This window comes from Macrobrachium nipponense, chromosome 39 (assembly GCF_015104395.2).
Source record: "Macrobrachium nipponense isolate FS-2020 chromosome 39, ASM1510439v2, whole genome shotgun sequence".
Lineage (NCBI taxonomy): Eukaryota > Metazoa > Arthropoda > Malacostraca > Decapoda > Palaemonidae > Macrobrachium > Macrobrachium nipponense.
In genome coordinates this window covers 29,811,376-29,837,968 of record NC_061099.1, presented here as the reverse complement: position 1 = coordinate 29,837,968, position 26,593 = coordinate 29,811,376, and the positions used below count along the sequence as shown (strand labels likewise).

The 26,593-nt window shown below is 38.2% G+C and overlaps 1 protein-coding gene across 3 annotated transcripts in view; it reads left to right on the top strand.

The window, feature by feature from the left end:
* The window catches only part of LOC135210244 (uncharacterized), a 358,033-nt gene that overhangs the window by 30,698 nt on the left and 300,742 nt on the right, over positions 1 to 26,593 (top strand). Inside the window, exon 1 of one of the 3 annotated variants that reach the window (XM_064243091.1) lies at positions 21,203 to 21,596. The exons of the other annotated variants lie outside the window; for them this stretch is intronic. Coding sequence (XP_064099161.1) covers positions 21,540 to 21,596 — 57 coding nt within the window. The 5' untranslated portion in view covers positions 21,203 to 21,539. Of the gene's footprint in view, positions 1 to 21,202; positions 21,597 to 26,593 lie in introns of those variants that run through there. 3 annotated transcript variants of the gene reach the window in all.

The following is a 26,593-nucleotide window of genomic DNA, read 5'->3' as shown; positions in this document are numbered from 1 at the left end:
TTTCGTTTTCCAGTATGCTGATGATACTCAAATCATACTTGAAGGGGACATATACAACATGAATGATTTATTAAGAAGGGCTGAAACAGTCTTGGAGAAGGCTAAGATATATTTTCAGAGACATGGCCTCCTATTAAAGGAAAATAAAACTCAGTGCATTTTTATAGGTTCAAGACAATATATATCGGCCATAGATGAAAATGTGAGGGTAAATTTCAATGGCAATGTTATCAGACCTATGAAAGTTGTGAAAAACATATGTGGCTATTTTGACCGTTTTATGACTTTTGACTCTCATATTGAGGAGGTATGCAAAAAGGCGACGGGCATACTTATTTATTTGAACAGAATAAAAGATCATTTTGAACCTTCCACGCGCCTGATTGCTGTTCAGTCACTAGTAATGAGCCCCATCCTCTATTGTTTTAAGGTATGGGAGTGCACTAATAATGTCCATCTCGACAAAATTCAAAAAATGTGTAATTTCGCTGCTAGAGTAGCTGTAGGCGGTATTAGGAAGTACGATCATATTTCTCCTGTTCTGAAAAAGCTGGAATGGTTGAAGGTCAAAGATGAGTATATTTACGAAGTTTGTGTGTTTGTTTTTAAAGTTTTAAGTTATTTTACCGGAATGGCTGTATCATTTTAATATGTTTAACTCAGTAACTGGTGTTTATACTCGTCAGGTTTGTGATCTTGTTGTAAAAAGAGCGACAATAGACATCTGCTCATGGGAGCTCCCGTCTAGGGGCCCTTCCCTGCGGAATAAGCTACCACAAGATATCAAGGACGCTGCCACTCTACATTCTTTTAAGAATATGTTGAAGAAATGTTTGTTACATTAGTATTAACTTACTATGAATTTATTTTAATGCTGATCTTTCATGATTTTACCTATATGCATATATATACGCATTGTAGAATAACCAGTGTCAGTTGGAAATAAAATATTATTATTATTACTCTCTCTCTCCCGTTTGCTTGGGTCGTTAAACATAAGATTTCTCTAATCTAATTACTTTTTAGGTTTTTTTTTTTACAGAGGTAGATTTTTGCTAAGAAGTTTGGATGTTTGAATGAGGAAATATTTTTTTTCGAGAAGATAGAGAGAAAGGAACGGAAAAATCCTTTAAAGTGGGTATTCTCTCTCTCTCTCTCTCTCTCTCTCTCTCTCTCTCTCTCTCTCTCTCATCTCCAAAGCACAGTTAGTTTTTTCATTATCAAGTGTTTTGAATATTAAAAAGCAAGGATTATCTTCTGAGATAATAGACCCTCTCTCTCTCTCTCTCTCTCTCTCTCTCTCTCTCTCTCTCTTATACACGTGACGTTTCTGTCAGTTCCTCACGCAGACCTTTATTCAAGAGTTATGATGGCCACTTGTTTGGTTTTAAAGCATATATTTATTTTCCTCTTTTTCCGATTTATTCTTTTCTTTGTCCTCCGTCCGTTTCCGAGAACACTCGGACCTTTCTTCTTTTCTTCTTGGCCCCACAATACCCAGACAAAGAATGTTTGTCTGCCTCTCCTAGGAAGCTTTAGCGTAGAATTTATTTATTTATTTATTTATATATTTATTTATTTTGTCTTTCATTTAAGATAATTAAAGGCACGATTTAATTAATTTCACAGACAATTGGTCAGTTATTTTTCCCCTTTAATACTAGGACGTATTTTTTTTCTCCCTACAACACTTGGACGTATTTTTTTTCCCTACAACACTTGGACGTATTTTTTCTCCTTACAATGCTATGACGTATTTTTTCTCCCTATAACACTTGGATGTATTCTTTTCTCCCTATAATCCTAAAACGTATTTTTTTCTACCCACAACACTTGGACGTATTTTTTTTACCTACAACACTTGGAGGTATTTTTCTCCCTACAACACTTGGATGTATTTTTTCCCTACAACACTTGGACAGATTTTTTTTCTCAATACAATCCTAGGACGTATTTTTCTACCTACAACTCCTGGACGTATTTTTCTTCTCCATGAAACACTTGGACGTATGTTTTTCTCTCTACCACATTGGGACATATATATAATCTCCCTACAACGCTTAGACGTATATATTGTTCTTATCACTACAACACTTGGACATATTTTCTCTCCCTACAGCACTTGGACGTATTTCTCTTTCCCATAAAACGCCTGGACGTATTTTTATTCTCCCTACAATACTTGGACGCATTTTTCTTCTTCAAACAACATTTGGACGTATTTTTCTTCTCCAAACAACATTTGGACTGATTTTTCTTGTCTGCAACACATGGGCGTATATTTCTACTCGCTACAAAACTTGGACGTAAGCCAGATCCTTTTAAACCGTTTCTTGGCTAAGTGAACGTAGGTCTAATTTTTTTTTTTGGGGGGGGTGATATATAGTAGCAAGTCCCACCCATTTCCTCACAAAATGCCAAGGCATAATATGAACCTCCTAGTCGCCGACATAATCAATGAACGAGGATTCGTTCTGACAAAAGAACAGAGGTTCTCGAGAACCACACTTCCATTCTTCTCCTCATTCTTCCTCCAAACAGATGGGATCTGAGACTTTTTCATCACACTTCTTTTAATGTGTTTTTTCTCTAAGACTTTTTATCACTGTATACCTCTTTGAAAGTATTTTTTGTTCCATTTTTTTACCTCATATTATTTTAATTCGTTTTTCTATTACTTCTCTGGATAGTCAACCAAATTTGTCGAAATTTTGCTAGATCTCTCATTATTAAGAAGTTATTTCAACTTTTGACAGAGAACGAATGTATCGTAAGCACTCTCTCTCTCTCTCTCTCTCTCTCAACACTTATTCATGGAAAATTGCCAGCCTTGTGGCACGTTGCAATAATTTTAATCAACATGAAAGCGCCCCCCATATCTCTCTCCCGTCTGCCTGCTTATGTTTCATTATACCATTCGTACGTATACAGTTAAAAATTTTGTTATATAAAATCTCTAGCATACACAGAAGCCATATCGTTGTCGTTCTATGTCTTTTAAGACTCGGGATCTCTGGGAGATTAAGATATAAAGAGAAATCTTACCCCGAGAACGACTATGGCACAACATTCATCCGGTGATTGGGGACCCACGAATGACTCTTTCGTAAGTTTAAAGAAAAAAAATCTAATCGGTCAGAATGACGTCGTTTTGTATAGTTAGGAGACTCTCTCTCTCTCTCTCTCTCTCTCTCTCTCTCTCTCCTCTCCTCTCTCTCGTATTTTTCTCTTTGATGTGTGGTCTAAATCCCCACTTTCCCATCAGGGCAAAGCCAGAATGTCGATTTGGTAGTTTTGTGGATAACGGGAAATGTTCCGGTACAACACGATTCACTATAAGATATATATATATATATATATATATATATATATATATATATATATATATATATTTATTTATTTATTTATTTTCCACCAGAATATCACCTTACCAACAACAGAATCGAGTGGTCACCTGATCACCAAGAGGATATAAAACTAGTCTTAAGTATTTATCCAATCTGAACCATATCCATGTATAGCCTATATCTGTTTTCAAATATTTATTCTCAGATAACTTTCAAGTTTTACTTAATATCAGTGTTGTATAACTTTCGCAATCTCTATCGTTTAATGAGTTCGTCTCCAGATTAACGTCATCTCTATACGCAAATCTCGTAATGGACGATCTGCTTTCTTTTAGGCCGATATGACGTCACGATAAACAGCCATCCATATCTGTTTCAAACACATTTACACTGATAACTTTCAGTTTTTACTTAATACCGATTATTTCACAATCCGTTATCATTTATATTCGTTATCGTTTACTCGTACGTATCCAAAATAAGAAGATATATACGTACGCAAATCCCGTAAGGGAATCTCTGCTTTATTTTAGGCCAATCTGACGTCACGATGAAGTTCAAACGGAGTGGACTGGAGAGGGGCGCCGTTATAACCCTTAACACTTAGCCAAGGTGATCCCTGCCAGACGTATAAAAACGCGGTGGCGTTTGTCGTAACTTTGAACTTTTATCAAGCTCTCTCGTTGCGTCAAATTTGGGACGGAACCTTTTGCCAAATTCCAATCAAGATGCAGTTACTATGAGCTGTTTAATTAACTGACGCATTGTTCATACGGGTCTTGATGGGTTGAAGGGGATATATTGGACGTTTAATCTGCTCAGATTTGCGTTGTGACACAATTAGGTAAACCTCGAATGTTGGTCAGAACTTGGTTTGTCAGTTAGTGGATGGAGTTTGTTTTGCAAGTAGCAGTTTGTGTTTGTTTAGGCAGGTCAGTGCTCTGTCGACGAAGAGTGTGAAGGGGGAATGTTTGGTGGTTGTTAGCGTCATCATTACATTAATGTCGTGTAATATATGTAGGCCTATGACTTGTACCCACCATTTATATATGTTCCTTGCTTCTGTGTATCATTAGTTACTGTGAAGAAAGTACTTAGGATCTCCAGTGTTTCAGTTTTCTTTCGTGGCTGTAACTTTGTTCATATATATTAGTTTCTACTGCTCCTCAAGCATATGTATTGTAATTTTCTATGGCTTTGTATTAGTTCCCTGAAAGTGTCTCAGGTATAAAGACAAAACTGGTTAAGAATCACTTCCAATGTTTAATTTTCCCAGTGGTAGTAATTATAATATAATCATATGTAGTATATAGCCTACAGTATTAATCATATGTAGTTATAGCCTATAGTGTGTATATATATATATATATATATATATATATATATATATATATATTATATATATATATACACCACAACTTCCATGCTTTGTTAGAGAATGTGGCTCCCGTATGAGGCTAGTGTCATCGGTGCACTTCACAAGGTGGACTGTAGGTATTACTTAGGTTCATCGCTGCGTCCTTTCGGGCTCTAGCTGTAACCCCTTTCGTTCCTTTTACTGTACTTCCGTTCATATTCTCTTTCTTCCATCTTCCTTTCCATCCTCTCCCAACAATTGCCTCACAGTGCAACTGCTTTGAGGTCTTCCTCCTGTTACACCTTTCAGACCTGTTTACTGCCAATTTATGTTTCAGCGCTGAATGATGTCGTAGGTCCCAGCGCTTGGCCTTTGTACGTCTAAATTCTGTACTCTATTCTATCCTATTTCCGGGATCTTTTTATTTAGCTGTCCAGCCACTCAAACTGCCCCTTTTTCATTGTCTTAAGAAGGAAAGTCACTGAATCGATAAATGCGGGAAGTGGGAAGACCCTTAAATAAACTGGAGAAGGGGAGAGACAACTATTGCCGTCGAATGTTAAGGCTAGCTAGCTGGCTGACTGGCTGGCTATAAGTCTTAAATCGGGCAGGTCAAGCCCGATTTGCGGGCGAATAAAAGTCCCTTTTCTTCTGTAAAGATGGTCTTATTTTTTTATTTTTTTTTTTTTTAGAAAGGGACCCCCTGGTCAGCTTTCCATTGAGATGTGTCAGTGGCTGTGATCGTCATTTGGGAGGCAAAGGTTATCTGAAGTCGCTTTCTGCTGGAGTGGGGGAGTTCTGTTGTTCGAATTTCGTCTTTTGTTGTTTTGTATATATTTTCTATAGATGCTTTTGTAGCATGATTGTTACTTTTATTGGGCATTGGTTTGATTCTTGCTGGCAATAATGCTTGTGGAGTTTTGATTTTTGATATCGTTTTTTGTTTGTGTTCAATTTCTGCAGATGGTTTTGTACTATTATACTTTGCTGTTACTTTTATTGGGCATTGGTTTAATTCTTGCTGGCAATAATACTTTGGAAGTTTTGATTTTCAAATTTCGTTTCTAGCTGCTTGTGTTAATTTTCTGCAGATGGTTTTGAAGTATTATACTTTTTATTGAGCATTGGTTTAATTCTTGCTGGCAAAAATGGTTGGGAAATTTTGATTTTCGATTTCGTCTTTTGTTTATGTTCGATTTCTGCAGATGGTTTTGTACTATTATACTTTGTTGTTAGTTTTACTGAGCATTGATTGAATTCTAGCTGGCAATAATGCTTTAGGAGTTTTGATATCTAAATTTCGTCTTTTGTTTGTGTTCAATTTCTGCAGATGGTTTTGTACTATTATGCTTTTTTGTTACTTTTATTGGGTATTGGCTTCATTCTTGCTGGCATTTTATTGGGCATTGGTTTAATTCTTGCTGGCACTAATGCTTGGGAGTTGTGATTTTCGATTTCGTCTTTTGTTGTTTTTATACATTTTCTATAGATGCTTTTGAACTATTATACTTTGTTGTTACTTTTATTGGGAATTGGTTTAATTCTTGCTGGCAATAATGCTTTGGGAGTTTTAATTGTCAAATTTCGTCTCTAGTTGCTTGTGTTCAGTTTCAGTAGATGGCTTTGTACTATTATACTTTGACGTTACTTTTATTCAGCTTTGATTTAGTTATGATTAGCAATAATCCTTGTGAAGTTGTACTTTTATGATTTCAGTTATTCATGAAACAGCTCTTTATTGAGCTTGGCTTCTGAAAAATGTCTGTTTGTCTGTCATCCTATTAGCTAATATTGTGAATAGGTGCTTTTATACTATTGTAAAATAATAGTAATGAATCATAGTAATAAATAGTGCTGCATCAGCTGCAGGTTCAACTTTGTCAATAGTCCTTCGTTTTTTTTTTATTTTCTAATAATAGCTTTCTCTCTGCTATTACAACTGGCGAGAGACCTCTTGAAACAGTCGAATGTAGTCTACCAATTCTTATGCCCCGTCCGTGGATGTCCCGGCTCTTACGTTGGTATGACTTCTATGAAACTGTCCAAGAGGATTTCCTGCCACGTACAAGAAGGAGCGATTAAAAACCATATCATGACAGCACACCAGGAAGCTATCTCCCGCGACGGTATTATTAAGAATATAAAGATAATAGGGAGGGCTCCTGACCAGCGACGCTTGCGACTCCTCGAGGCACTCCTCATACAGCAAGATAAGCCCTCATTGAATACGACGGTGGAAGTGCTCTTCCTCCCCACCAACTTAAGGAGACCCATGTGTATAAATAATATAAGTAATACCAGACCGAGCGACACCCCCGATCCAAGAATACCAGATGAGACGAGCAGCCCAGCAGCCAATGACATCGCGAGCCGTCGTGACACAACGCACAGGGAAGCCTTGCCCCAGCCTCGACGGTCTGCTAGGCTGCAACTTCGCGACCTTCAACGACGAGAAGCGTCTTGAAGAAAACTTCCTTCAACCAATGGCAGGAGCGCATTGCGCCACCGGCCAATGAAAACGCAGCTAGCGGTTGAACCCCTGCTGACCTGCCGCTATATATTGAGTAGATCTTGACAGCACCAACAGTCTGCTCCGATCCACTGCCGTGATCATGCTCGGATGATACCGAGAGAAACGTTGGCCACTATATTAACTTATATTTTGACCTATTTGTTCATTTACTGTAACAAATAAATAAATTTGTAACAATTATCCCTGAAATTGGCTGCTCCTGGACAGTAATATCGGCGCAATACTCGCCAGTTGTAATAGCAGAGGGAAAGCTATTATTAGAAAAATAGAGAAGACTATTTACAAGTTGAATGCAGCTGATGCAGCAATATCTTTCAATAAGACTTGTTTGAAAGAGGGTCTCCTTCTAATAAATAGTAATAATAATAATAATAAATGAAATGGACGAGAGAAGAAAATAAGGAAATGAAATGGACGAGAGAAGAAAATAAGGAAATATGGAGATGCTACATCAGAAGCAACCCGACGGAGAGAGGATATAGAAGAAGGTTGGTCAACATCTGGAATGAGAGGAATAACACCCCGCAAACAGAGCAGAGGCTGGCAGACCAAGTAAGGAACATAAAGAAAAAGAACTGGCTCTTCCCAACAGAAAGAGAGGAACTCGAAAGGGAAATGACGCACGGCAACGAATTACAAGATGACGAACTGAGAGACGGCAGGGATGATGAGGTATCAAACAACAACACACGAGGAAACACCGACGAAGTAACAGACAGGACGGAATGGGTAGAAAAGATCAGATAATGGATGAAGCCAGACACAGAGAGAACAAAGATCCCCTCCATGAAAGCCTACAACACCCAAGAAATTAAGGGAGAAAACAAGTGAGGTCAATGAAATAATGAGACTGATAAACACCACCAATATCATCACAGAAACAAATAACTTGACATATGCAGGAGCAAGATTAGTAGCAGAACTGATGGGGACACCAACACCACCGGCACAACCAACCCAACAGAAACCAAAACAGCAACCGCCTTGGAAAAGGCGCCTGGAAAAGCAAATCATGGTGATGAGATCTGACTTGAGTAAACTGAAAGAGATGGCAGAAAAAAGGCTAAGAAGCAAGAAAACAAGGTAGGAACTCAACGAGAAATACAAAGTACACGAGAGGGGACTAAACAACACAATAGAAGATGTAAAACAGAGGCTTAAGGCCAAAGCACATAAGATCCAAACGATACATGAACAGGAATAAGGGATACCAACAGAACAAACTATTCGGAACCAACCAGAAAAGACTATACAGCCAACTAAGAGGGGAAGACAACCACCAAGAAATTCCTGGAGCCGAATCAAGTAAGAGACTCTGGGAAAACATATGGAGCAATCCGGTATCACACAACAAACATGCAACATGGCTCCAGGAAGTCAAGGCTGAAGAAACAGGGAGAATAAAACAAAGATTCACTTACATCACGACAGACACAGTCAGACACCAACTAAAGAAAATGCCAAACTGGAAAGCCCCAGGTCCCGATGAAGTCCATGGATACTGGCTCAAAAACTTCAAGGCCCTACACCCAAGAATAGCAGAACAACTCCAGCATTGTATCACAAATCACCATGCGCCCAAATGGATGACCACAGGAAGAACATCCTTAGTACAAAAAGACAAGAACAAGAGAAATATAGCCAGTAACTACAGGCCTATCACCTGCCTACCAATAATGTGGAAGTTACTAACAGGTATCATCAGCGAAAGGCTATACAAATACCTAGAGGATACAAACACCATCCCCCATCAACAGAAAGGCTGCAGAAGGAAGTGTAGGGGCACAAAAGACCAGCTCCTGATAGACAAAATGGTAATGAAGAACAGTAAGAGAAGGAAAACCAACCTAAGCATGGCATGGATAGACTATAAGAAAGCCTTCGACATGATACCACACACATGGCTAATAGAATGACTGGAAATATATGGGGCAGAGGAAAACACCATCAGCTTCCTCAAAAATGCAATGCACAACTGGAATACAATACTTACAAACTCTGAAATAAGACTAACAGAGGTTAATATCAGGAGAGTGTCAAGATCTGAAAATAGAAATAAGAAGGATATGGGATATACCAGTGGAAATCGTACCCATAATCATAGGAGCACTAGGCACGATCCCAAGATCCTTGAAAAGGAATCTAGAAAAACTAGAGGGTGAAGTAGCTCCAGGACTCATGCAGAAGAGTGTGATCCTAGAAACGGTGCACATAGTAAGAAAAGTGATGACTCCTAAGGAGGCAGGATGCAACCCGGAACCCCACTATAAATACCACCCAGTCGAATTGGAGGACTGTGATAGAGCAAAAAAAATACTAATAATAATACTAATAATAATAATAATAATTTGTGATGGGCTTCTTCCCCATTAATGAGGTTCATCTTATAAATAATAATAATAATAAATAATAATAATAATAATAATAATAATAATAATAATTTATACGTAGCTCTGTGCTCTAGAACCCATAGGAGCCGAAAAAAAATTATTATTATTATTATTATTATTATTATTATTATTATTATTATTATTATTATTATTATTATTTGATACGTACCCTTGTGCTCTAGAACCCATAGAAACCCCAGGATTTGAGGATATTCCGAAGACCAGACTATTTTTTATTTGAGTGGGGGTTCGGTAGGGGGGGAGAGGGCCACTTAACTACGTCGTTTGGGGAGGCAGTAATGCAGCATCGGCACTGCAGAGTTTGGCACTGCTTCTCTCTCTCTCTCTCTCTCTCTCGCTCTCTTCTCTCTCTCTCTCTCTCTATAGGGTACGGGAGACTTTTGTGCTGTTTATATCAAGTGCTTCGCTGTCAGCTTCTCGCTAATCCTAAGATAAGAGGTTGCAGTGATGTTATCTCTCTCTCTCTCTCTCTCTCTCTCTCTGATGGTAAGATTATGTGATATACACAGTGGTAGTGTTATTGGTTATCTCTCTCTCTCTCTCTCTCTCTCTCTCTCTCTCTCTCTCACAGCAGTCTGGATAAATTAAGATATACTTAACTTTACTCTCTCTCTCTCTCTCTCTTTCTTAGTAAATTTATATCCTATCTAATGTCCAAAGTGTATTTTTCTGGTATAAAGCTCTCTCTCTCTCTCTCTCTCTCTCTCTCTCCTCTCCTCTCCTTTCTCTCTCTCTCTCTCTCTCTCAGTAGTTTGGTTAAGTAAGATATACTTAACTTTTCTCTCTCTCTCATAGAAATTTTTCTCTCTCTTCTCTCTCTCGCTCTCAATCTCTCTCTCTCTCTCTTCTCTCTCTCTCTCTCTCTCTCATAGTAAATTTATATCCCATAGTAAATTTATATCTCATAGCAAATTTATATCTGGTAAAAAGCTTCCCTCTCACTCTCTCTCTTTCTTTCTGTAAATAAAATTGCACTAATGTAAAAGCGTACCCATCACCCCCCCCCCCCCAATTCCCTGTCACTGTCTGCTAGGAGAAAGTACGTCACTGAATATTCAAGCCTGCTATGGTAACGGCGCTTTTTTGTCATTCATACATTGCTGCAAATTGCATTGCTTATTTATGTCTTAGAGAACCCGTGATATCTGTAGAATCAGTACTGTAGTAATTCAGTAGATACTGATTATAGTGTGTGCGGTGATAAACGGTACTCTTCAGTTATACATTGCTCCAAATTGTTTAGTTATGTGTTAGATAACCGGTGAAAACTTTTAAAACTGTAATTCAGCGAATGCTTAGTTTCATGGCTGGGGAAACTGGTTGATATTTACATGCAGACACTACGAGGAAAACTGGCCCTCGTAGAGTTTACCAAAGACATAGTCGCTCTTTTATTGTGCGGACATAAATGCCTTTTGTGCTCTCGTAAACATTTTGATATTCGTAAGGCATTTGTCCTGAGTGTTCGAGGTCTTGTAAGCGAATAAGTGCGACCGTTGTGGATATGCGTTCTAGAAAGCGTCTCTGGGGTACATGAATGAGGCAGAAATAGGCTTTGTCTGTCCGCACTTCTCCTGTCCGTCCGTCCTCAGATCTTGAAAACTACTGAGGCTAGAGGGCTGCAAATTGATACTTTGATCATCCATCCTCCAATCACCAAACATACCAAATTGCAGCCCTCTAGCCTCCTCAGTAGATTTTTAAAAATTTATTCAAGGTTCAAGTTAGCCTTAATTGTGCGTCTGGCAACAGTACAGGACTGACCAATACCGGGTCGTGGCTGAAAGCTTAAAGGGCCACGGCTCATAGAGCATTATGCACTGTACAGAAAACTTGATTACTACGAAGAAACTTGGTATGGTTTTAATCTGATAAAATAAATGAATAAATAAATAAATTGGTGAAAGTTGATACATGTATTATTGAATATACATTCATTATCATACAGAGTACAACCACGAGATTTTCCTCCTGTTACACCTTTCAAACCTTTGTACTGTCAGTTTCCGTTTCAGCGCTGAATGGCCTCATAGGCCCAAGAGCTTGTCCATTGGCTTAAGTTCTAGCAGCTCATATAGGCCTAGTATGGTCGTTAAACCTTTTGTATTTGTCATGATACAATTGCATATCTTTTTTGTTTGTTTTGTGCGCGCGTGTGTGTGTGTGTGTGTGTGTGTGTGAGAGAGCGAGAGAGAGAGAGAGAGAACCTGCAAGGAAATATTTCAGGAGCTTGAGGAGTTTTTAAATGATGAGTTGTCAAGGCTCTCTCTCTCTCTCTCTCTCTCTCTCTCTCTCTCTCTCCACAGAATTAGTTTTACTTCATTTCCAATTAAATTGAATATTAAAAGGTAGGGATTATCTGCCTGGAAAAAAATTCTCTCTCTCTCTCTCTCTCTCTCTCTCTCTCTCTCTCTCTCTCTCTCTCTCTCTCAGTAAAATATAAAATATACAAAATGACTGGGAAGGTTAACGTCAAATCCATCTAGTTTTATTATACAAAGAGGCGTTTTCTCTCTCTCTCTCTCTCTCTCTCTCTCTCTCTCTCTCTCTCTCTCTCTCTCATTCAGTAAAATATACAAAATGTCAGGGAAGGTTAACGTCAAATCCATCTAGTTATTATATAAAGAGGCGTTCTCTCTCTCTCTCTCTCTCTCTCTCTCTCTCTCTCTCTCTCTCTCTCTGGTAGAGGGCATGAAGCGAAAATAATCTGGTTAGTATTCACGTCACTGGAGGGATCTTCTGTTTCTGTTCTAGCAATGTTGCATGTTGATTACATTCAGGTCTCATTTCCTTTGCTGTTGCATCGAATTTAGCCACGATAAGAACTCTGGGCAAAATGCAATATATACTAAGTCAGGGCCGACGGGCCTGCCGTCTTTATACGTATATACTCGCTCATCTCTGGCTCAGAGAAGGGTTTTGTCCCCATAGGTTGGGTAGTGCCGTCAGTGAACCTCACGTTGGGCGCACTGTAGGCATTACTCAAGGTTCTACTCAAGCTGCAACCCCTTTCATTGCTTTGGACTGTATCTCCTTCCATATTCTTTCTTCCATCTTACTTTCCACCCTCTTCTAATAGCCGTTTCGTATTGCAACTGCTTTGAGGTTTTCCTTCTGTTATACACCTTTCAGACCTTTTACTGTCAATTTCCGTTTCAGCGCTGAATGACCTCATTGGTCTGAACGCTTGGGCTTTACCCTAAACTCTATTTTCTATTCTGTTCTGTACTCTCATGGAAATTTAGGTCTATTATGTTTTTGCAGATGTCAGTTTGAAAATGCATGCGATTTTTGTTTTCTGAAAAGAAAATTATTGTGGAGGCTTTGTCTGTCTGTCCAAACTTTTTTCTGCCCGGCCTCAGATCTTAAAAACTACTGAGGCTAGGTGGCTGGAAATTGGTATGTTGATCATCCACCTTCCAATCATCAAACACACAAAATTGCAGCTCTCTAGCCTCAGTAGATTTGAGTTTATTTAAGGTTAAATGTAGCCGTGATCGTGCGTCTGGCAATACAACAACACAGGCTACCACGGCCGGTCCTCCGGCGCATTTCATACTCGTTGTTTTTATAGGTAAATCTACATTGATTGCTTAATGTATACACAAGATTTGTGTATACATTTAGCAGTTCATAAAATGACAGATTGAAGTTCATAAAATGACAGATTGAATGACTCGTGCATATGTTGCAACGGTATTAATTTCGGATCTTGAATCTACGAAAACGTATATTTTACTTTTACTTTGTTTGCAGCAGATAAATGCCAGTTAACTACATTAAAATGAATTCGTTCAGCCGGAAGCACTTAATTTAGCTCCAAATATTTCGGCAGTGGAATGGCAAATGTATTATTCACAGGAGTACATTTCAAAGTTACATTAAAATTCACTCACAACATGAAAAACGCATTTTATAATAAGTCAGTATCAGGCAAAGCTTTATTCTAATGTATATGTGGGGATTCCCTTTGTCGCGGCTGTTAATAAATAGCTTTCAGTGTTCTGCAGACTTCTGTCTGCTTTCAAGAACACTAATTCAGTTTCCTTTTCATTGATGCCCCCAGAGTATTAATGCATTCAGAGTATTCTGTAAATATCAGAACATTTTTTTTTTGTGAGGCGACATAACATACCAGCGTTACTTGTTTTGTTTTTGGGGTATATATATCTCATGTACAAATGATAAAGAGGAGAAGGTGACTAAGAGCTTTGGAGAGAGTGAGATGCTCTTCTTAGAACATTTATTGAACAAATGGATTCTAATATAGAAGATATTTGTAGAGAGATAAAGTCTGCAATGAATAATAATAATAATAATAATAATAATAATAATAATAATAATAATAATAATAATAATAATAATAATAAATACCACCCAGTCGAATTAGAGGACTGTGATAGAGCAAAAAAAAATAATAAGTATTATTGAAAGATATTGCTGCATCAACTGCATTTAACTTGTAAATAGTCTAATCTATTTTTCTGATAATTGCTTTCTCTCTACCATTACAATAATACCGGTTTGAAAGAGGGTCTCCTTCCAATAATAATAATATGGAGCAATCCGGTATCACACAACAAACATGCAACATGGCCCCAGGAAGTCAGGGAAGAAGAAACAGGGAGAATAAAACAAAGCCTCACAGAGATCACGACAGACACAGTCAGACACCAACTAAAGAAAATGCCAAACTGGAAAGCCCCAGGTCCCGATGAAATCCATGAATACTGGCTCAAAAACTTCAAGGCCCTAAACCCACGAATAGCAGAACAACTCCAGCATTGTATCTCAAATCACCATGCACCCACATGGATGACCACAGGAAGAACATCCTTAGTACAAAAAGACAGAGTAAGGGAAATATAGCCAGTAACTACAGGCCTATCACCTGCCTACCAATAATGTGGAAGTTACTAACAGGTATCATCAGTGAAAGGCTATACAATTACCTAGAGGAGACAAACACCATCCCCCACCAACAGAAAGGCTGCAGAAGGAAGTGTAGGGGCACAAAAGACCAGCTCCTGATTGACAAAATGGTAATGAAGAACAGTAGAAGAAGGAAAACCAACCTAAGCATGGCATGGATAGACTATAAGAAAGCCTTCGACGTGATACCTAACACATGGCTAATAGAATGCCTGAAAATATATGGGGCAGAGGAAAACACCATCATCTTCCTCAAAACTACAATGCGCAACTGGAATACAATACTTACAAGCTCTGGAATAAGACTAGCAGAGGTTATTATCAGGAGAGGGATCTTCCAGGGCGACTCACTGTCCCCACTACACTTCGTAGTAGCCATGATTCCCATGACAAAAGTACTACAGAAGATGGATGCCGGGTACCAACTCAAGAAAAGAGGCAACAGAATCAACCATGTGATGTTCATGGACGACATCAAGCTGTATGGTAAGAGCACCAAGGAAATAGATACCCTAATCCAGACTGTATTGTATCTGGGGCATAGACCCCTTAAATAGAAGGACTGGTATCCTCTATGCTCGGTATCTGGAACTTGGGTCCCAAGTTGGAACTTGGGTCCCACCCACAATTTGTGTCAAATACATGATAGAACCTTCATTCTGGTGTCTTAAGGGGTTTTGAAGGGCGAAGAGTTCATTTGTCATACTTTTAACCTCCTACAATGTCATCTGAAGGTCATTTAAAGGGCAAATCTAGGTCATTTAAAGGTCAAATCTCATAAAAAACACAAAATCATACAGAATATTGTATATTCTCTCAATTAAAGCAATGGAAAACACACCTTAAGTTACCCTGTCACTGAATTAAAATCCATATATAAACAGTTAAGCCTGGAGAAACAACAGGAACATGTCTAAGGCAAACAATATAGTTATTCTAGAAACAAAATAATTGAAAAAACATTCCATAATATAAATAACATTAGGTACATGTTTAGTTTTTAGCAGATAGTTTTTCTTTTCTTCTCAAGCAGCCAAGGTGTCTTTCTTTATCACTGTTGTCTAGCACAAATGCTTTCAAAAAAATGTTTGACAGAGTAAGGCATGCTCCTTGAAATGCAACCATTGGACTATCGATACAAGATAAAGTTTGGCTGAGATGAGCTCGGCAGCAATGCAAGTTGCACTCATCAAAAAGTTTATAGGCTGAGTGTACAAAATGCACTGTTGAGAGTAGAGGTACAGTTAGTCCACCTCTGCTTAAGTTTGTGAGAAACTCTGAATTAATATGATGGTCGTCGTTATCTTCAGTTTCGACACTCAAAATATTACCTCGAAATTTGTGTTCCAGATATCCAGCTAGAAAAATAATTTTATGTTTGATACTGTCATTAGATTGAACTAGGTCTTCAGTGTCAGCAATAGTGATGTCAAAGTGATAATCATCAATGCAGATGTTAGAGGTACAAGGCACATCATTAGACTGGTGCGGCGTAGACTCGTATTTCAAAAGTGCATGGAGGTTCTTGGTTGCTGCAGCTGCCTTGATATCTACAATGTCAATGTAGAAATTACCCCCATTGCGTTGTCTGGCTTGGCCAAAGAACACACCAGGTAGCACATAGGTGAACTTGTACTGAGTCAATAGCCACTCTGCAGCCTCAATGTTGGCTCTTGTAGACAGCACCAATGCCTCTGCTTTGTGAGCTTTTGCGTCCGACCTCGACCACCTGACCATGCACAAGAGGATATAACATCACAAGTTTCATTAAGTTTCTTGAAAGTAGTGCAATTATTGGTCCATGGTTGACGACAATCATCACTTATGTTAATACCGGAATACCGATCTTTCACATTCATCATGTGGAACCAATCAGTGATCAGCTTACAAAATGATGGTGCCCTCGCTAATGCCAAGTTTATCCTTTAGAGTTGAAAGGGCAGCAACAGTTTTGTCATTGAAGATTTGACAAACAAAAGGCACGCTTTGTCTCTGCAAAGGCTTTGGGTACACAGCTGTGTATGTGATCTTGGTTAGACGGATGCTGTTTCTCCTGTCTTCATCGTACAGTGCTTCTATGTCCTTCCATCGTGCAACATATGTTTTTCCATCTTTTATGAAAGAAAGTTCCTTATCCTGAACGGTTATCCAGTTATTTCTTACATTTTTGAAAGAATGAACATAGTCAAAAACAAGGATAGCATGAGAATTTATAGCATTTATGAAAGCTTTACCAGGACCACCTAATTTACCATAAACTGCAACGTTTGTGTTGCAATTATCACCTACACAAGAAATTATAGTACCACCAGCATCGCTAACCGCTACTAGAGCTTCTACCAGAATTTCCTTGAGTTGATCTGAATTAAGTTTTGCAACAGGGTAAATGCGTAGTATATATTTAGGGCCACCAAAATGGCAGACAACTTCAATTACTAAAGCATGTGTTGCGAGAACTTCGGTATCACAAGAACCATTTTGAGCGTAACCAACAACACGACCACCTGAGTACCTAAGTGTTTCTGTGAGCTTCACTTCATCAAAAAAGATGTTGACAAGACGCTGCTGAGGTTTAAGTTTTGAAAAAGTTGCTCCAAGTTTTTATCATGTAGACTACAGGAGAGAAGTTTTTCAACAGTTCCACTCTAGGTAAAACAACTGAACCAGACTTTCGTAGCATTTTATATGCAGCTGGTGAAATGTTATGGAGTTCGGCACCAAGAACATAAAGATTTCTGTCAAAGCGACGGCCCTTCTGGATGAGTGAGTAATAACTGTAACTGAGAATGAAGAAACTGAAAATGAGGCGAATCAGAACAACTCATATGGCTCAATTCCTGTACTGCACTTTTCAGATAGTCTGCATCTTTGAACTCATACTCTGTTATGCATGACATAATTTTATCAAACTGGGACCATTTACTGAGAAGGCTATTCTTTTGCAGACAACCAGCTTTAGAAAAATATGTCTTAGGTATTTCCTTTCCATTTTTTCTCAACGCATTTAAGATACAAAAACCCAAATGACGATTTCACATGTTGCAAATGGAGAAATTGGATAACGGAACGGCCCTTTGCATCAGTTTTAGAAATGTAAATATCATCACTATCACAAACAATACGATAATCCTTTGAGATATGCTCCTGGATGTCATTACAAAATGAATAAAAGTCGCCGATCTTATCCACAACTTCATTTCGGAGTCTTTCGTTTTCAGCTCGGGTCTCTGCTGAAGCAGTTGTAATTCTGGGTGCTGAGGGGACCTGCTTTAAGCATGACTTTGAAACTCCAGGGAAAATGGATGGTGGATGACTTGGTCTTTTCCCTCCTTTAACTGTAATCCATTCACAGTCAAAATGATGAGCACAGGCATAGATCTGCTTCAGCTGTAGCAAACTGGAACGCTCATTTGGCATAGCATCGATCCAACGGTTTCGCTCCACTTCATCAGTTGGAAATGATACTACTTTGGTGTATGGTTCATCCCTGTAATTTCCTCGACATCCGTAGACATTACACTTCTTAGGCATTGTGCGTTGTTAGTAGAAACCCCTGAAACAAAATTAAATAAATTATATCAATTATGGTCTAAGACAGTTTTGGCAATTAGTTTATCAATATGTTGCTAGATTACATTCCTTTTTCGACTAAAACATAAACTCCTTAAATAGGCCCATTTTATGACTAACATACGGCACTAAAAGTGAATAAATGTAAAAAATGTTTACATACATTCAAATCATTGTTTACATACATTCAAATAATTGTTTACATACATACAAATCATTGTTTACATACAGTGAACATATTACGTCATAAAATAGTGGGACCCAAGTTTCGCAACCCGAGAGTGCAAGATACTAGTCCCTCTATTTAAGGGGTCTATGATCTGGGGACATCAGGATGGAGTTTGGAATAGAAAAAATGCGCCTTAGTCAACATACAAAAAGGCAAAGTAACGAGAACTGAAGGGATAAAGCTACCAGATGGGAGCAACATCAAACACATAGATGAGACAGGATACAAATACCTGGGAATAATGGAAGGAGGGGATATAAAACACCAAGAGATGAAGGACACGATCAGGAAAGACTCAAGGCGATACTCAAGTCAAAACTCAACGCCGGAAATATGATAAAAGCCATAAACACATGGGCAGTGCCAGTAATCAGATACAGTGCAGGAATAGTGGAATGGACGAAGGCAGAACTTCGCAGCATAGACCAGAAAACGAGGAAACATATGACAATACTCAACGCACTACACCCAAGAGCAAATACGGACAGAATAAACATAACACGAAAGGAAGGAGGGAGAGGACTACTAAGCATAGAGGACTGCGTCAACATCGAGAACAGAGCACTGGGGCAATATATGTAGACCAGTGAAGACGAGTGGCTCAAGAGTGCATGGGAAGAAGGACTGATAAAAGTAGACGAAGACCCAGAAATATACAATGACAGGAGAAAGACAAGCAGAACAGAGGAATGGCATAACAAACCAATGCACGGACAATACATGAGACAGACTAAAGAACTAGCCAGCGATGACACATGGGAATGGCTACAGAGGGGAGAGCTAAAGAAGGAAACTGAAGGAATGATAACAGCGGCACAAGATCAGGCCCTAAGAACCAGATATGTTCAAAGAACGATAGATGGAAATAACATCTCTCCCATATGTAGGAAGTGCAATACGAAAAATGAAACCATAAACCACTTAGCAAGCGAATGCCCGGCACTTGCACAGAACCAGTACAAAAAGAGGCACGATTCAGTGGCAAAAGCCCTCCACTGGAGCCTGTGCAAGAAACATCAGCTACCTTGCAGTAATAAGTGGTATGAACACCAACCTGAGGGAGTGATAGAAAACGATCAGGCAAAGATCCTCTGGTACTATGGTATCAGAACAGATAGGGTGATACGTGCAAACAGACCAGACGTGACGTTGATTGACAAAGTCAAGAAGAAAGTATCACTCATTGATGTTGCAATACCATGGGACACCAGAGTTGAAGAGAAAGAGGAGGAAAAAAATGGATAAGTATCAAGATCTGAAAATAGAAATAAGAAGGATATGGGATATGCCAGTGGAAATCGTACCCATAATCATAGGAGCACTAGGCACGATCCCAAGATCCCTGAAAAGGAATCTAGAAAAACTAGAGGCTGAAGTAGCTCCAGGACTCATGCAGAAGAGTGTGATCCTAGAAACGGCACACATAGTAAGAAAAGTGATGGACTCCTAAGGAGGCAGGATGCAACCCGGAACCCCACACTATAAATACCACCCAGTCGAATTGGAGGACTGTGATAGAGCAAAAAAAAAAAAAAAAATAAATAAATAAATAATAATAATAATAAATACCACACAGTCGAATTAGAGGACTGTGATAGAGCAAAAAATAAAATAAGTATTATTGAAAGATATTGCTGCATCAACTGCATTTAACTTGTAATAGTCTAATCTATTTTTCTGATAATTGCTTTCTCTCTACCATTACAATAATACCTGTTTGAAAGAGGGTCTCCTTCCAATAATAATAATAATAATAATAATAATAATAATAATAATAATAATAATAATAATAATCCAAAGAAAACCCATAATCACATGAGACAATATATTAAGAAAGTAAATCCACAGTAGTATGGCTGTTTGAGTTTTCCCTCGGAGGAATTTTCCTGTGGAGGGGTGTTCCCTCGGAGGAGTTTAACTGAAGAGGAGTTTTCCCTTCGGAGGATTTTTCTCTCTGGAGGAGTTTTCCTTCGGAGGATTTTTCCTTCTGAGGGGTTTTCCCTTCGGATGAGTTTTCCTGTAGGTGAGTTTTCCCTTAGGAGGAGTTTTCCTGTAGGTGAGTTTTCCCTTTGGAGGAGTTTTCCTGTAGGTGAGTTTTCCCTTTGGAGGAGTTTTCCTGTAGGTGAGTTTTCCTTTAGGAGGAGTTTTCCTTCGGAGGGTTTTTCCTGTGGAGGGGTGTTCCCTCGAAGGACCCTCGGAGGATGTTGCCGTCTGAGGCGTTTTTCTTCGGATGATTTTTCCTGTGGAGGGGTGTTCTTTCGGAGGATTTTCCCTCGGAGTTTTCCTGTAGAAGAGTTTTCCCTTCTGAGCATTTTTCCCTCGGGAGATTTCTCCCTTCGGAGTAGTTCTCCTGCAAGAGGGACGTCAGGACAACTGTTAAGATCACAGACGGCATCAACTTCGGTATGATAATACTCATTCCTTTGGAATCGACGTCTGAACGTCATTCCATTTCTGCCAATTTCTTCGCGAAAATAAAGGCCGTGTTCATGCCCATCTGTCCGTCTCCTAATTCGGGAAAAAGGGGGGGGGGGGGGGGGGGGGATGGATGTCTGGCCGGAATGCCGGACGTGTGTGTGTGTGGGCGTAGAGAAAATGTGAGTGGGCTGCCCTTGTGTAGGTTGAAAGATAGAGAGAGAGAGGGGGGAGAGAGAGAGAGAGAATATCCATGTATGTCTGTGCGACATGCCGTAAGAGGGGAGGTGGGTGGGCGGATAATGGGGGTTTGGGGTGGGGTGGGGGGACTCGGCCTAGCCCCGGGGGGGTAGCAGCAGCAGAAGAAGAAGAAGAACGCAGCGCGGGCGCCACGCGCCAGATTCCGCACACCAACTTCGCTTGCCTCGTCCAGAGAGCCAGTTGGTGCCTTTCTGAGGCCCGAGTCGCAGCTCAGTTGTGTCAGATCGCGCCAGCCACTCCACGCACGAGGCGCCTCAACGGAGCTAGAGTCCCAGAGATCTCAACGGACTATACAACAACATTCACGAGTCCTTTGAAAGAAAGAAGGCCCGAGTTGAGGGAGACGCCGCGACCCCAACAGCAGGAGGACACAGCAAAAAGCCACTTTTTTTTTAAAACCTTTTTTTTTAAAACCTTTTTTCTCCCTTTTTTTTTTTTAATAATTCAAGTACATCAGAAGGCGCCTCTCATTCCTCAAATTTTCATGGTTTCCGGGACCGGCTCTTGCGACATAAGAGGGTCACCTCGTATGTCTAATAAGGTAAGAGGGATTTTAGCTCTAATTCAGTCCTGTCACAGTTGTCGCATGATAGGAATTTCGCTTGCGATGAGAATGTCTGAACGTGAGAGACAGTAGTAATAGTAATAGTTATATTAGTAATCGTGACTGTTGAAATGAGACCTTTTCGTATTTCTGTGAAACTGTTCTAAGCCTTTTCTTCTCCTTTTACCAATTCTTCGATTAGGGCATAATTCTTCATTCTGTGAAGGAAGAATGATGTAAAGTCCACTTTCATATACTTATATCACTTATAGATGCAATTTCAAGGTATAATTCTTTATTTTGCGAAGGAAGGATTATACTTTAGGCAATTTTTTGCTTTCCAAAAAGTCTACAGTGATAGAAATGAAATGCTGATAATGATGAATACGTGAATCCTTTCTTGTATTCATAATTTGCACATTCATCTTATAAGAATACAGGAAAGTATTCCTGTATGCTTATGAGAATATACGTATTCATGTCAAAGTGTTGGTGAAAATAGTCATATTTACCCTGTGGTTTTTACACGCTCTGTAATCTTAAATAGCAAAAGCCATACCAGGATATAAACACTCTCTCTCTCTCTCTCTCTCTCTCTCTCTCTCTCTCTCTCTCTCTATATATATATATATATATATATATATATATATATATATATATATATATATATATATATATATATATATATATATATATAAAGACGTGCTTGGATGCCGTACTTAGAAATACATGATTAGATTTGAATAAATCATCACATTAAGACTTTTTCACTATTCATACCCTACTTCACGTTACACGTAGAGGAGAGGGAGCTTAGAAACCATCGTAACACAAAAGTTGTAAATAAGTTAACTTGCAAATAAATGACAAGAGAATCCAGCTATCCGTCTTCAAAGGTCGTAAAATATAGTTACAGGTCTGGTGCTGAAGTATCAGTCTTTCGGGGCAATGGTGATTATTATCACTATTATTGCGATTAACGTCATTATTATTCGCTTTATTATGGCGTATTTATAGAAGGGGAGGTTCTTAGTTGTCACGAGGCCGAAATTGCATGATTTCAACGTAATGACTTAAGCGTCATGCGAGTGTGCTAATGCTTTTCGTTTTCGCACGGAAGGGAAGGTATATATATATTTTTTTCTTTTATTCATAAAATATTCATTTACAAGTCTTACCATTTGCATATTCGTACAATAAAATTGTAATTAAAGTATATTGCTTACATTACAACTTTTGCCATTCATCTAAATATATTTTTAAATGACGAACATATTGATTCGTGAAAACATTTGAATAGAAGTTTTAATTCCTATTTTATTAACATTTAAAAGTATTGATCATTCTGCTTTTTATCCATTTGAGCAGTTGCTTGTCAGCGCTTTATAAATATTCGGAGACTGTATAGGAATTCCGTGCGAATTGCTGACCTGTTAGGAATTTATGACCCTAATACTATTCTCCTTGCAATTTGATGTTTTTTTTATGTTTGTTTATTTATTAATTATTTTTTGTAATAAATAGGGTCACTTTTGTCTGTATTTCCTTTTACCTCCTCTTACTTCTTCCTAATGAACACCTTAATATTCTTTGGAAGCTTGAATTTCAAGTCAGTGGCCTCTTTGGTAGGCTTGTTCCATATGAATAGATTTCATCTCTTGAATGATAATAATGATACTAATCATAATAGAATTGAATGTGCGGTCTTAATTCTTCCTAATAAACACCTTATTATTCTTTGGAAGCTTGAATTTCAAGTCAGTGGCCCCTTTGGTGGGCTTGTTCCGTATGAATAGGTTTCATTTCGTGAGCATAATAATATGATAATAATAGAATTGAATGTCCGGTTCTAGCTGCGCTGGAGGTATTTCCTTATGTAAAAGAGCCAGGGTTTGTATGTTAGGAAAAATATAAATTTGTCATGTTAACATAAACACATGAGCGCCTCAGTGGTGTGGTCGGTATGGTGTTGGCATACTACCTCGGTGGCCGCGATTTGGATTCTGAGGCATTCCATTGAGGTGTGAGAGATGTGTATTTCTGGTAATAGAAGTTCACACTCGACGTGGTTCGGAAGTCTTGTAAAGCTGTTAGTCCCGTTGCTGAATAACAACTGGTTCCGTGCAACGTAAAAACACCATACAAACAAAGAAACATAAACACATGAACACCGTTCAAGTCTTGTAAAGTCTTGATTTTTGTCATTTACATGGTAATCCAGTTTACTATATAATTGTTGATTTTTATATTATGACACAAACTGTTTTTCTTAGCATCGCCTCATCGCTAACAATAAGCTTCCGGCCTTGAGATTTACCGAATAAATTGAAAAAGTCCGGTTAATTTTTTCGCAAAATTACAAATGGCCTTATTCGCAGAGACAGTATTCTACAAAATGCTTTTTTTTTCAACAGATATATTTAAAATAGCCTTCCGGTCTACAGATTTACCTAGGGAATTGAAAATTCCTGGCTGATTTTATCGTAAAAATTTAAAATGGAACTTCCATTCTCAAAGGCGCTATTTTACTGGAATGCTATTTTACAGATATTTTTTTTTTGCGTGTGACATTTTTTCATTTAGAATTCCCTTAATCCTCTTCCTGAGTCGTATGCTATAGTATATTCACATCACCCGTGCATCTGATGTCTAAACCAGTCCCTTACGAAGCTCCTGATTGGCTGTTGATAAGCCAACCACAGGGCTGGCAACTCTCAGTCTCTCTCGAGAGTTCACATAGGCAGTACCTATGTATGTTTCCGCCTCTCCTGAGGGATTGGCTACGTCTTTCAAAGGTATCCCTCAGGAGATGTGGAACATACATCTTACCTATGTGAACTCGTGAGAGAGACTAAGGAGAGTTTCCAGCCCTGTGATTGGCTTATCAGCAGCTAATCAGGAGCGTCGTTAGGGACTGGCCTAGATATCAGAATAGTATTGCACCAGCCCCCCCAACCCCCCTTTTTTTTTGCCGTGCCCATAGGATAGATGAATGTAAAATACATGTCAATCGTACTTTGGGTATGGGATACATAAAGAGATTATTTTCAAGAGAATTCTATGGTTGATTTTTAAGATAAGGCGTCCCGCTTTTTTCAGGGAGAGGTCCCGGTACTTGATTAAATCTCGGGGAAAATGCGAGCAGGCCAGCTTCTCTCTTTACCAATATTTTCTACAAAAGTGACCTTCAGATTCAAGATGTTAAGTGGCGTCTGTGTATTCTCTACCATCTCTCATAATACCTTCATTTTCGTTGGGGGGGTGGGGGGGGGGGGGGGTTTGGGGGGGGGGTGAAATTGTCACGAGAGTTCATACAATGTTCTAAGGGGTCCACAATGATAAAAAGGATAAAAGTTCGTGTATAATTTATAAACACTCGTGTTTACAAATTATACACGAACATCTATCATTTTTGTTATTGTAAACTCCTTAGAACACTTTTTTTTTTGCTATTTTTATTGTTTTTACATTTAAGGATTTAAAAGAGGCACTTACCTATATAGATCAAAACAGGCAACAGAAAGTCGATTATTAGGCGACAGTTTAACGAAATTTAAAGTTTTAGCAGACTTGAGAAATATTTCTATAAAGACTCTGCCTTCTTTTTAATTGGCTAAAATTAAAATAGCGCGTTCACGAAAATATAACCGAATCATGCGTCCTGAAGTGTTTTGCTTTTATTGTCTTGCCTTTGGTTTAAGATTTATATTTTATTATTGAGTTTTAACGAAAATCCCTTATGTATTGTCTAGGTTTTTTCGGGGTTTAGATTTCATCCCCACTTCTGCGTTAATTTCTTTGTGAATTTGTAAAAGAAAGTTTGAACTTGCTGCGTTCTCATGGCTTTTTAAGCTGTCAATTTATCCATCTATATATATATATATATATACTATATATATATATATATATATGACTATAATATATAATATTATATATATATATATAATTATATACAAATATATATATATATATATATGATATATGTATATATTATATATATATGGAATATATATATATATATTTTTATATAATATATATATATATATATATATATATATATATATATATATATATATATTATATATAATTGTAGATATATATTTTATTTATTTTGTGTTATATTATAAATAAATATATATATATATATATATAGATATATATATACATACTAAGGACTGGATATATATATAATATATATATATATATATATATATATCTATATATATATATATTACTACATATACGGTTACGAATTTATATATCATGTACGCGTATAAATACGCAAAGATATAAATGCAATGCTGATTCATATACAGAAGCATATTATAAATGCATTCGCGTGTGCACCGTACGATTATACACTTAAGTGGCCTAGTAGATACTTTCATGTGGAAATGCATTGCGTGGACTTTAAACCCCTCTCTCTCTCTCTCTCTCTCTCTCTCTCTCTCTCTCTCTCTCTCTCTCTCTCTCTCTCTCTGTGCGTGTAATGATTTATATGCGAATAGTATTAAGGTGTCAGTTATGTGATTAAGTCCAAGAGACGGCAGAAGGGAGAGGGCCGGTTATTGAAGCTCTGGCTATTGCGTAGAGCTGTTTAGGCGAATACCAACTGCGGGATTTTGAGTTAAATGCGTCCAGTGGTGAATTCACTCGAATTTCTGCGTCTGAGTTTGTCTCGCTAATCAGTGGTCTTTGTGAATCGTTCGTTATTTTAGGCTTTTTGTTTTAATCTTAAAAAATAGTATTTTAATGTCTTGAGGTATCGCTTATTCGGGGAGTAAGCCTACGAATTACTTTGCTGTTGTTGTTGTTGGGGGAGACACGAAAACCCTAGGGAAGAGCCTTACAACGTCTAGGAAAAAGTGTTTCGCGTTGAGTTAAAGATAAAGGAATTTTAGGATAGGATATTTATGATTTAGTTATTAGGATGAAAATGTAAAAAAAAAAAAAATGTGCGTGTTAAACAGCGCATAAAAATGATTTCTAATAAA